Here is an 11,327-nt window from a genome sequence, read left to right as displayed (position 1 = left end):
GTCCCTGGTCTCATCATGCTCCAGTCCTGGTTTTCCTGCTCCTGCCCTGCCCTATGCCCGTCTAGTCTGCCTCCCGCTACCTACGTCCCATGTGTGATAAATGAACTATCTGAACTGTCTTTTGCACAAACTGTAAATAAACACTGTTAACTTGCCCCGAGTCTGCACTCCTTGGTCCGCACTAGCCGTTACGACTGGTTTAGTCCTGGTTCAGTCCTGGTTTAGTCCTGGTTTTATTCCTGGTTTAGTCCTGGTTTTATTCCTGGTTTAGTCTTGGTTTTATTCCTGATTTAGTCCTGGTTTAGTCCTGTCTTCCTGATGTTGTTGTGGTTTATTTTTAGCCTGAGGGAAACACTCACAGGAAGAACCTCAGAGAATGAGAGGAAGTGTCTGAGGGACAAAGGCTGGGCCAGACCTGGACCAGAAACAAACCTGGACCAGGGAACAGAGACCAGAGACAAGAGAAAAGACAGACAAGAGACAAAAGAGAAAAGACAAGGGACCAGGGAACAGAGACAAGAGAAAAGACAGACAAGAGACAAAAGAGAAAAGACAAGGGACCAGGGACAAGAGAACGGGGACCGGGAGACCAGAGACCAGGGACCAGGCGTGGAGTTATAAAACATACTGGATTATTGCTTCATGAGGTAAGGTTTTTTTTTTTTTTTTAATTAGTTCCAGTTTAATGTAACTGCATACTGTGGAACATTCCAGGCAAAAGAAATACCATCTCCATGGAGACAAGCATGTGACCGGCTATGCACTAGAAAAAATACATAGTGCGCCTTTAATTACCATTGTTTTGTAGTTGTCAAGACATCTGCATATATATTTATTCATTGACTGGTCCCATTTTAGTCCATGGTTTAGTTCTGTATGGTCTTGGTTTAGGTGTTGGTTTAGACCTGGTTTAGTCTTGTCTTAGTCCTGGTTCCGTCCTGGTTTAGTCCTGTTTTAGTCCTGGTTTAGGCTTGTCTTAGTCCCAGTTTAGTCCTGCTTTAGTCCTGGTTTAATCTTGGTTTAGTCCTCGTTTAATCCTGGTTTAGTCCTGGTTTAGTCCTGGTTTAATCCTGGTTTAGTCCTGGTTTAGTCCTGGTTAAATCCTGGTTTAGTCCTGGTTTAGTCCTGGTTTAGTCCTGGTTTAGTCTTGGTTTAATCCTGATTTAGTCCAGGACTAAACCAGGGACTAAACCAGAACTAAACCAGGACCTAACCAAGACTAAACCAGGACTAAACTAGGACTAAACCAGGACTGAGCCAGGACTAAACTAAGACTAAAATATGACTGAAACAGAACAAAACTAGGACTAATCCAGGACTGAACCAGAACTAAACTGGTATAATCACCATGTTACCTTTTATTGTTTTGAAAATGCTCAATTTGTCTAAAACAACATATTAACATGTTTTAGTCTTCACTCCCTTTGCTCTCCACACTAAATCACTCTTAATCCTGATTTAGTCCTGGTTTAGTCCTGGTTTAATCCTGATTTACTCCTGATTTACTCCTGGTTTAGTCCTGGTTTAGTCCTGGTTTAGTCCTGGTTTAATCCTGATTTAATCCTGGTTTAGTCCTGGTTTGGTCCTGGTTTAGTCCTGGTTTAGTACTGCTTTAGTCCTGCTTTAATCCTGGTTTAGTCCTGGTTTAGTCCTCGTCACCTTTGTCCATGTTGTAATCTGGACATCCCATAATATCAAACTCACTTTTCTCTTTGGAAAATTTTAAGGTGAAAAAAAATGGAACAAAAAACAGTTTATTTTTATCAGTTTGAGATAAAGGTGAGAAAAACACAGCTGCCCATCACCTCTGGAAAAACACTGCTTCTGTGGAAAGTCCTTCATCCTGGTTCAGTCCTGGTTCAATTTTGGTTTAATCCCAGATTTGACCCAGTTTAGACCTTGTAATCCTGATCCAGTCTCAAAGTTAAAACAAACAAATAAACAAACAAAAAACTTAGTCCTGGTTTAATCCTGGTACAGTTCTGGTTTAGTTCTTAGTCCTGGTCCAGGTCTGGCTAAATCTTGAGTTATTTTCTGATTAAATTCTAGTTTATTGCTTTAGCTCTCGTTCAGTAGTGGTGAGTCCTTCTTGAGACCTGGTTTAGTCCTAGTTTAGTCGTAGTTTAGTCCTAGTTTAGTCCTGGTTTAGTCCTGGTTTAGTTCTAGTTCAGTCCTGGTTTATTCCGGGCATAATCCTAGTTTAGTCCAAGGTTAGTCCTGGTTTAGTCCTGGTTTAGTCCTGGTTTAGTTCTAGTTCAGTCCTGGTTTATTCTGGGCATAGTCCTAGTTTAGTCCTGGTTTAGTCCTGATTTAGTCCTGGTTTAGTTCTAGTTCAGTCCTGGTTTATTCCGGGCATAATCCTAGTTTAGTCCAAGGTTAGTCCTGGTTTAGTCCTGGTTTAGTCCTGGTTTAGTTCTAGTTCAGTCCTGGTTTATTCCGGGCATAGTCCTAGTTTAGTCCTGGTTTAGTCCTGGTTTAGTCCTGGTTTAGTCCTGGTTCAGTCCTGGTTTATTCCGGGCATAGTCCTAGTTTAGTCCTAGTTTAGTCCTGGTTTAGTCCTGGTTTAGTCCTGGTTTAGTCCTGGTTCAGTCCTGGTTTATTCCGGGCATAGTCCTAGTTTAGTCCTGGTTTAGTCCAGATTTAGTCCTGGTTTAGTTCTAGTTCAGTCCTGGTTTATTCCGGGCATAGTCCTAGTTTAGTCCTAGTTTAGTCCTGGTTTAGTCCTGGTTTAGTCCTAGTTCAGTCCTGGTTTATTCCGGGCATAGTCCTAGTTTAGTCCTGGTTTAGTCCTGGTTTAGTCCTGTTTTAGTCCTGGTTTAATTCTACAGTTAGACCTCATTGAAACCTCTTACATAATGAGTACGGTTGTGTCAGATGACGCTTTGGGCCTAAGGCAGGCTACTCTCCCCTCCTCCCTCTCTCCCTCCCCCCTGTGTACAAGACCTCTCTCTCCTCTCCTCCTCCTCCTCCCTCTTTCCCACCCCTACCTCCTCTCCTCCTTTCCTTCCCCTATCCCCCCTCCTCAAAACCTCCTCCCCCTTTCTCCCCCCTTTCTGTTGTCTCTCTGCTCTCACCTCTCACCCTCTCCCCCTTTCACAACTCTCCTCCCCTTGTCACTCCTCCCTCTCCCGTCTGCTCTCTTTCCCTCTTACCCCTTCTCACTCCTTTCTCTCTTCCCATCCTCTTTCACTCCCTCTCCCCTGTCACACCTCTCCTCCCCTCCTCCTCCCCTCCCTGTCACCCCTCCCTCTCTCACTCTTCCTCCCTCTCTCCCTCCTGTCGTTCTCAGTCCTCTCCTCTGTCAGGACCATCTGCTCACACAGACACAGCTTCAGTCGTTTATTTCATTCATAAAACACAATTTAGAAAACAAAAGGCAAAGGTTTTTACTTTTTGGATGGATTTAAGATTTAGACCTGCATCTGAGAACGGTAAGACATTTGGGTATTAAACCAGGACTAAACCAGGACAAATCAGGGCTAAACCAGGACAAATCAGGGCTAAACCAGGACTAAACCAAGACAAATCAGGACTAAACCAGGACAAATCAGGGCTAAACCAGTACTAAACCAGGATTAAACCAGGACTAAACCAGGACAAATCAGGGCTAAACCAGGACAAATCAGGGCTAAACCAGGACTAAACCAAGACAAATCAGGACTAAACCAGGACAAATCAGGGCTAAACCAGGACAAATCAGGGCTAAACCAGGACTAAACCAAGACAAATCAGGACTAAACCAGGACAAATCAGGGCTAAACCAGAAGTGAACCAGGAGTAAGACAGGACTAAACCAGGACTGGACCAGGATCTAACCAAGACTAAACCAGGACTAAAACAGGACAAAACCAGGACAAAATCAGGACAAAACACGGACTAAACCAGGACTGAGTCAGGACTAAACCAGGACTAAACCAGGACTAAACCACGACTAAACCAGGACTTAACCAGGAGTAAGCCAGGACTAAACCAGGACAAAATCAAGACAAAACAAGGACTAAACCAGGACTAAACTAGGACTAAACCAGGACTGAACCAGAACTAAACCAGGACTAATCCAAGCTTGAACCAGGACTAAATCAGGACTGGACCAGAACTGAGTCAGAGTTGGGGATGGCTCTGCACCTGCTTGTTTCCATGGAGATGTTGTTTTGCCTAGAATGTTCTGCAGTATGTCATTGCACCTGTCTATTTTGCATCAATCCAATTTCAAACATTTTATTGCATTCTTATTTTGAACGGTGTCGCCTCTCCACAGATCTCCCCTGTAACCTAATGGCATCACATGCTTGGAGATTGGAAAGTTTAGTACCATACTATGGAACATTTAGACCTGCATTCTGAAATGTGTCCTGTTACAGCTGCTGTTTGAGCCTGATTTAAACTGGCTTCTTACTTCTAATACAGGCACATTACTTGTTTTTTTTAGCATTATCTGTAGGTTTCAGAAGGATGACAAATCGTTGCCATATCGATTAACAATTTAAAACTAAAAACTACATCTTTAGACAGGAAAAAAGTCCTCTAAATGCTGCATAAAAAAAGGAAGCTGTACACAAATTAAGTTGTAAATTTGGGAAAGACAAAGTTAAAATATCTAAACAATATTAAGAAATGTATGACTCTATATAACTCTGCAAATCTCTATATACCTCTATGTAACTCTAGATAACTCTATTTAACTCTATGTATATCTATATATCTCTGTATAACTCTATTTAAATCTATATAACTCTACATAACTCTGTATAACTCTATATAACTTCTGTTCCACCAATGTTGAACCTTCTCATTATTAGTTTGGGATCGACTCCACAATCTTGTCATATTAATGTTATGGTTTAAAGTCCTTTAACTGACAACACCCACGTGGATAGAGCCAGTAAATACAGAGAGATTAAAGAGAGCGTTACCGTCGTTAGCTGTAAGATTGTACAAGGCTCCGCCCACAAGCCTACATCATCCGCGCTCCCACATGACAATTCTCCATAAAGATACAAAAACATGATACAAGTCTGTACACAGCAACTTGACAAACCTGATGTGATGTGCAGTAGTTTCATTAGTGGGATGCAGCTGATTGTGTTGTGATAGTGCTCTGAAGGGGGAGTGACTTAGCGTAAAGAGCAAAGGGAGGGAAGACGAAAACATGTTAATATGTTGTTTTAGACGAATAGAGCATTTTCAAAACAATAAAAGATAATGTGGTGATCTAAATTTGTTATTTGTTACAGTTGATACCCCATAGAAGTATAATATCCCCGTTTAATACACCACAGAATTCAAATACCCCCTCTTTAATACCTTATAGAAGTACTGCCCTATCTCCACTCAATTTACACTACAGGGATCTGAAAATACTGTAATGGGTCTCATGTTCTAAGAAGCTAACGTCATTACTATGGACCATAACAAAGCATGACAGCTGTTAGACCGTTAGCTGCTGCAGTCCGTGCTAAAAGCTAACGTGGGGCTAATGTTGATGCATGCTCTGTCGTCATGGAAACGAACAACAAAGACTGAAAAACAATGGTTTAATTCATGAAAGTCCAACGACCTCACGTCACGCTGCAAAAGCTCTGAGAACATGACGTCTGCCACAAATCCCCACTACAGGGACTAAACTAGGACTATCCCAGGACTAAACCAGGACTAACCCAGGACTAAACCAGGACTAAACCAGGATTAAACTAGGACTAACCCAGGACTAACCCAGGACTAACCCAGGACTAACCCAGGACTAACTCAGGACTAACCAGGACTAAACCAGGACTAAACCATTATTAAACCAGGAATGAACCAGGACTAAACCAGGACTAAACCATTATTAAACCAGGACTGAACCAGGACTGAACCAGAACTAACCCAGGACTAAACCATTATTAAACCAGGACTGAACCAGGACTAACCCAGTACTAAACCAGGACCGAACCAGGACTAAACCAGGACTAAATCAGGACTAAACAAAGACTAAAAAAGGACTGAACCAGGACTAAACTAGGACTAGACCAGGACTAAACCAGGACTAGACCAGGACTAAACCAAGACTAAACCAGGACTAACCCAGGACTAACCCAGGGCTAAACCAGGGAGTGAACCATGAATAAAACAGGACCAAACTAGGACTGAACCAGGACTAATGGTGGACTAAACGAGGTCTAAACCAGAATTAAACCTGGATTATTGCCAAATATATAACAGTACAAAATGAATGGTGCTCTCTGTGTCTGTAGGTGTTCTCTGATTGGTCCAGTGCTCTGACTGGTGCAGAGCTATAAAGAAGTGTCTCGCTTCACTTCCAGTAAAGGTGCATGATGGGATCGTGGGGTCTGAGGAAGGCAGCGACTCTGGACGAGCTGCTGCATCAGTGCATCCACTGCTTTGGTCAGTCTCTGCACCAACTACACCAAAATATCTAACTACACCCACACAGCAAGCCACACCCACACATGTGACCACACCCATCTAATTTACAGGCCACATCCAGACATCTGGCCAGGCCCACACAACAGACCACACCCACATATCTGACCACACCCACCTAACCCACAGGCCACACCCACACAACAGGCTGCATCCACAATCTAACCAAGCCCATCTAACCAACACATCTGTCCACATCCACCTCACAGGCCACACCCACAGGCCTGTCCTAACTATCGGCTTTATTCATTCACTCCACACCGATCTACTATTGTAGCCACAGCTGCCCTGCGGCAAATGGATGGAAGTGAGGCTGCCAATCTGCACCATTGGCTCCTCCCACCAGCACCACTCATTCACCACCTAAAGGCACAACAAAAGCATCCATCAACTAGTTTGATTTTTAATCCTAAACACAAGTTTTATAAATTGCCACTGTGTCCTTGAGCAAAACACTTTTTCAGTCTGCCCCAGGGCAGCTGTGGCTCCAGAGAAAGGAGGACGAACCACAGGAGGGATTTGATTGTCATGAAAGAATAATGCTTACACATTTACTTTTCATAAACAAGTCTTAACCTCGCATATGTTTGATCTGTTTATGTATTATATGTCTGTTTATTTATTTATCATGTGTTCTATTTATGTATTATGTGTTCTAATCCCAGATGAGAATGGAGATGTGAACGAACATGTTCTGCCTCGTGTTTTTCTCCTGATGCATCGATGGTACATCTCTTCCACAGAGCTGGCCCAGAAAATACTCTGTTTATATCCTTCAAATACTACAATGACAACTACTAGTATTAGTACTACTTCTATTCTTCTATTCTCTTATAATATAACTAGTGCTACTACCACTCCTCTGCCTAGCCTCTTGTTAAAGTTCTTTGACGTTGGTGCAACGTACCGCAGCTGCAAAGGAGAGCAGTGTGAGGAGACTCGGATGAAGATGTGCTTCTTCATGAGGTGAGGGCCACATCGGGTTTGTCCAGAGCTTGATGTCTGATGGTTCTCCTGCTCCTTTTGTGATTGGTCTGTTTGAATTGTGCCGCATCTCTTTGTTTTTTGGAGGTTCTGGATCCAAACTTTTCCGGCCGAGTTCAGCTTGGATCTGGGTCTAGTCCGGATCATAGAGGAGTTCAGGGACTGGACTCAGAGACTGGGGTCAGAGCAGCAGAGTGCCCTCCTTGACATCTCCTCCATGTGAGTCACTCTCCGGCTAGGTGCTCCAATAGACAGTATATAAGCGGACATAGCTAACCTGCTAGCTGCCACATTGTAAATAGGAAGTGAGAAGGAGCGTGCTTTTATGTGTGTTTCCGATTTTCTATGTGTTTCTAATAACAAACACCTGTTAAAACAATCACAGTGGTTCTTATACCTCCAGACCTCCTCTTTCCCCCTCACTGTCCCCTTTAGTCCCCCACACCCTGCCCCTCCTCCCCCCTCACTCTCCCCTTTAGTCCTTCAGGTACTGCCCCGTTTAGAAGTCTCACTTAACCAATAAAGGACAGCACTGACCACATGTCCCCGCCCACTCTCCCACAGTCCGTCGTTTGATTGGATGCGGAGGGTGACCCAGAAGAGGAGGACTCTGAAGAAGGGAAAGGCCTCTCTGCTCTTCGATCACCTGGAGCCTTCAGAGCTGGCCGAACATCTGACCTTCATCGAACTCAAGGCCCTGCGCCGGATCTCTGTGAGAACCAGGACTAGACCAGGACCAGAACTAGACTATGACCCGACTAGGACTAGACCAGGACTAAACCATGACCAGACCAGAACTAGACCGTGACTAGATCAGGACTAAACCAGAACTAAACCAGAACTAAACCACCTGGAGCCCTTCATCAAAGTTAGTTTGGGTTAGCTTAGTGATGTTTGTGTGTGTGGTTACAGTTCCCGGACTACCAGAGCTACGTGGTGCATGGGCATCTGGTGCAGAACCCCACCCTGGAGCGCTCCATCTCCCTGTTCAACGGTCTGTCCCACTGGGTGCAGCTGATGGTGCTGAGCAAACTGACGCCGCAGAGCAGAGCAGAGGTCATCAGCAAGTTTATACATGTGGCACAGGTATGAACCAAACAAGAAACATAAACAAGTGAATACCATGTAATATACAGGTACTATAGGTAACAGGTAAGACACAGGTAACAAACACGTCACAGGGGTAAAGTACACATGTGCTGCCACCTGGAGGTCAGCAGAGCACCTGCGTTCAAAAGCCCTGAGAGTAAGTTTTAGCCTCCAGACAACACAAACTATGAAAACCCAAAGCTGATCACAGGAGCTCAGGGAAGTAGAACCTCGGTAGAGAACATCACCACAGGTACAAGGGGTTTATGGCCATGTAGATAGTGCTGGAGGTATGATTCTGGCTGTTTTTATCCACAAACATAACAAACATATCAATGAGATCCATTTGTCTGCACTGTCTACAAACCCAAATCTAATGTTTGAATTGAATACCAGACTGTGTGAGCTACTATTCTAAATATGTTATGCCCGGAAAGGACTGTTTTTAATGTATTTTGTTTGTTTAATTGTTTTAGAAGTTGCTGTTTCTTCAAAATTTTAACACTCTGATGGCTGTGGTGGGAGGCCTCAGTCACAGCGCCATCTGCAGGCTGAGAGAGACACACTCCTACCTGCCCCCAGAGGTCCTCAAGGTAAAACCTGGACAGAAACTGGTCTAAACCAGGACTAACCCCGGTCTAACCCTGGTCTTCTCTCCCTCAGACCTGGGCTGATCTCACCGAGCTCGTCTCCTCTCGGAATAACTATGGTGCATACAGGAAGTCCTTCTCGGAATGCCGTGGTCCGAAGATCCCGATCCTGGGGGTGCACCTGAAAGACCTGATCGCTGTGCATGTGCTACTCCCTGACTGGACAGAGGACAGTCACATGATTCACCTGGGGAAGATGCAACACCTGTATGTGACCCTGAACGAACTCATGACACTTCAGAGCACAACCCCGGGGCTGGACACAGACCCGGATTTACTGCACTTACTCACGGTAAGATCTGGGTTTGGACCTGTTTTAGTCCTGTTTTAGTCCTGGTTTAGTCCTGGTTTAGTCCTGGTTTAATCCTGATCTAACCCTGGTCCCTTTTAGCTCTCTCTGGACCTGTGTTACACGGAGGATGAGATTTATGAGCTGTCTCTGCTGAGGGAGCCGCGCAGCAAGTCCCTGGTAAGAACCATAATGATCAAAATAAATATGTTATAAATACTGTTATTGACCTTATGACCCCTTCCCATCAGCCCTCCTCCCCTGTCTCCTCCTCTCCCTCCTCCCCCTCCAGACCCCTGGCTCCTCTGGACTGGGCTCAAGGTCTCGTGTCCAAACCAAACCCGACCCTGGTGAATAAACACATCCGTAAGGTGGTGGGGTCGGTGTTCAGGAGCTATGACCTGGACAGAGATGGGTTTATTTCTCAGCAGGATTTTGAAAACATCGCCGCCAATTTCCCTTTCCTCGACTCCTTCTGCGTCCTCGATAAAGACCAGTGAGTCCCTGAGTTACATTTTTTTGTTTTTTTTACCCCCAAAAATGCATTTAGCTAATAGCTAATGCTAGCATAAACACAAAACTACTTCCAGTTTATCATCAGTTGGAAATATATTTTTTCTGTATATGTAATTATTATGGAATCTATTCCATAGACTGTATAAATGGACATAGACTCACTAGCCGTCGCATTCCAAACAGGAAGTGAACATGGGCGCGAAATGGTTCCTTCGAGCTCTGGTTGCAAAAAACGTTTCCCCCTCTCTCTGTAACTGCTGCTGTCAGGCTTGTTATTTTAGTATTAAAACGTTTGTATTAGCCCGTTCTACATGATCTTGGTATTTTTATTTTATTATTTTGTCCCTAAATCAAGATATGAACATTAAAAACAGACCAATCAAGTGCCTTCTGTCCTCGAGGTCACTCCTGCTAGCGTTAACAACAGGTTGATTGACATATTTGTTATTAAGCACCCGCTCCCTGCTAAACCAGCAGTGTGGGTGAGAAGGGACGTTACCTTCAGCAGCCTCGTTCCTGATTGGCTCTTTAGTTACTATGATACTCGGGGTCAGAATTCCAAATATGGATCTTGGTACCAAATTCGAAATTCAAAACTGCAAGCCTTTGACTGGAGCTGAAGTCTATGGGTGACGTCACATTCACTTAGTCCACTTCTTTACACAGTCTATGGGCTATTTGTGCATATTATAGACTATTACTACTACCACTACTACTACTGCAACTACATACAGCCCTATCTAGTGGCATACAATGGTACTACATCCTCAACAAAGCTCAGTGAGTAAAAATACTACAGTTCCATCTAGAGGTTACCAGTGGTATTGTGCTCAACAATAAGCGCACAAAGCAACCTAATGTAAGCACTTGAATTGAAAGTGGAACTAGGCACATAAACTCCACACACAACCAATAGTGCTGCTAAGGTGGGCGGGGTCTGGAGGACTAAAGGGGAGAATCAGGGGTGGGAGGGGAGGGAACACTGTGATTTGTCTAACAGATATCCACACTTCAAACTCCCCCCTGCAGCCAGGTTTGTAATCAGAAACACCTGGCTGTAATCAGGGCAGTCCTGAGTGATGTCACCAACTACTTGAATACCTGATCTATGTGGAACAGAGCATTTTCAGCTTTGGAATAATCAGTGGTGGAAGAAGTACTCAATGAGACCTGAGACCTACTTAGCATAATCTAGTAAATAAAAGGCTGAATGATTATGCTAAGCATGTGTCAGGCTCAGTGCACACTTAGTGTAGCTCAGTAGACCCCGCCTACATAGACAGACTGTAAACAATAACCTCCCTCCAGACAGATATAAGACAGTGTCCACCTAATCTGAAAAGAACTGAAGAAGCAGCTTGGATAAGCAGAGAAAC

General features: G+C 44.1%; 1 protein-coding gene across 2 annotated transcripts in view; it reads left to right on the top strand.

Annotated features, from left to right (window-relative positions):
- The first annotated feature begins 619 nt into the window (after nucleotides 1-619).
- The window catches only part of rasgrp3 (RAS guanyl releasing protein 3 (calcium and DAG-regulated)), a 13,493-nt gene continuing 2,785 nt past the window's right edge, over nucleotides 620-11,327 (top strand). Inside the window, exons 1-11 of one of the 2 annotated variants that reach the window (XM_033980152.2) lie at nucleotides 620-647; nucleotides 6,303-6,384; nucleotides 7,089-7,191; nucleotides 7,327-7,389; nucleotides 7,495-7,626; nucleotides 7,972-8,119; nucleotides 8,320-8,493; nucleotides 8,973-9,089; nucleotides 9,160-9,438; nucleotides 9,538-9,615; nucleotides 9,687-9,931. In XM_033980152.2, coding sequence (XP_033836043.2) covers nucleotides 6,312-6,384; nucleotides 7,089-7,191; nucleotides 7,327-7,389; nucleotides 7,495-7,626; nucleotides 7,972-8,119; nucleotides 8,320-8,493; nucleotides 8,973-9,089; nucleotides 9,160-9,438; nucleotides 9,538-9,615; nucleotides 9,687-9,931 — 1,412 coding nt within the window. In that variant the 5' untranslated portion in view covers nucleotides 620-647; nucleotides 6,303-6,311. Of the gene's footprint in view, nucleotides 648-3,310; nucleotides 3,432-6,233; nucleotides 6,385-7,088; nucleotides 7,192-7,326; nucleotides 7,390-7,494; nucleotides 7,627-7,971; nucleotides 8,120-8,319; nucleotides 8,494-8,972; nucleotides 9,090-9,159; nucleotides 9,439-9,537; nucleotides 9,616-9,686; nucleotides 9,932-11,327 lie in introns of those variants that run through there. The other variant, XM_055227422.1, reaches the window with a different exon arrangement.

This window comes from Periophthalmus magnuspinnatus, chromosome 15, assembly GCF_009829125.3.
Source record: "Periophthalmus magnuspinnatus isolate fPerMag1 chromosome 15, fPerMag1.2.pri, whole genome shotgun sequence".
In the NCBI taxonomy this organism is placed as follows: domain Eukaryota; kingdom Metazoa; phylum Chordata; class Actinopteri; order Gobiiformes; family Gobiidae; genus Periophthalmus; species Periophthalmus magnuspinnatus.
Note: the sequence above shows the minus strand (reverse complement) of the source record. Positions and strands in the feature narration are given on the sequence as shown.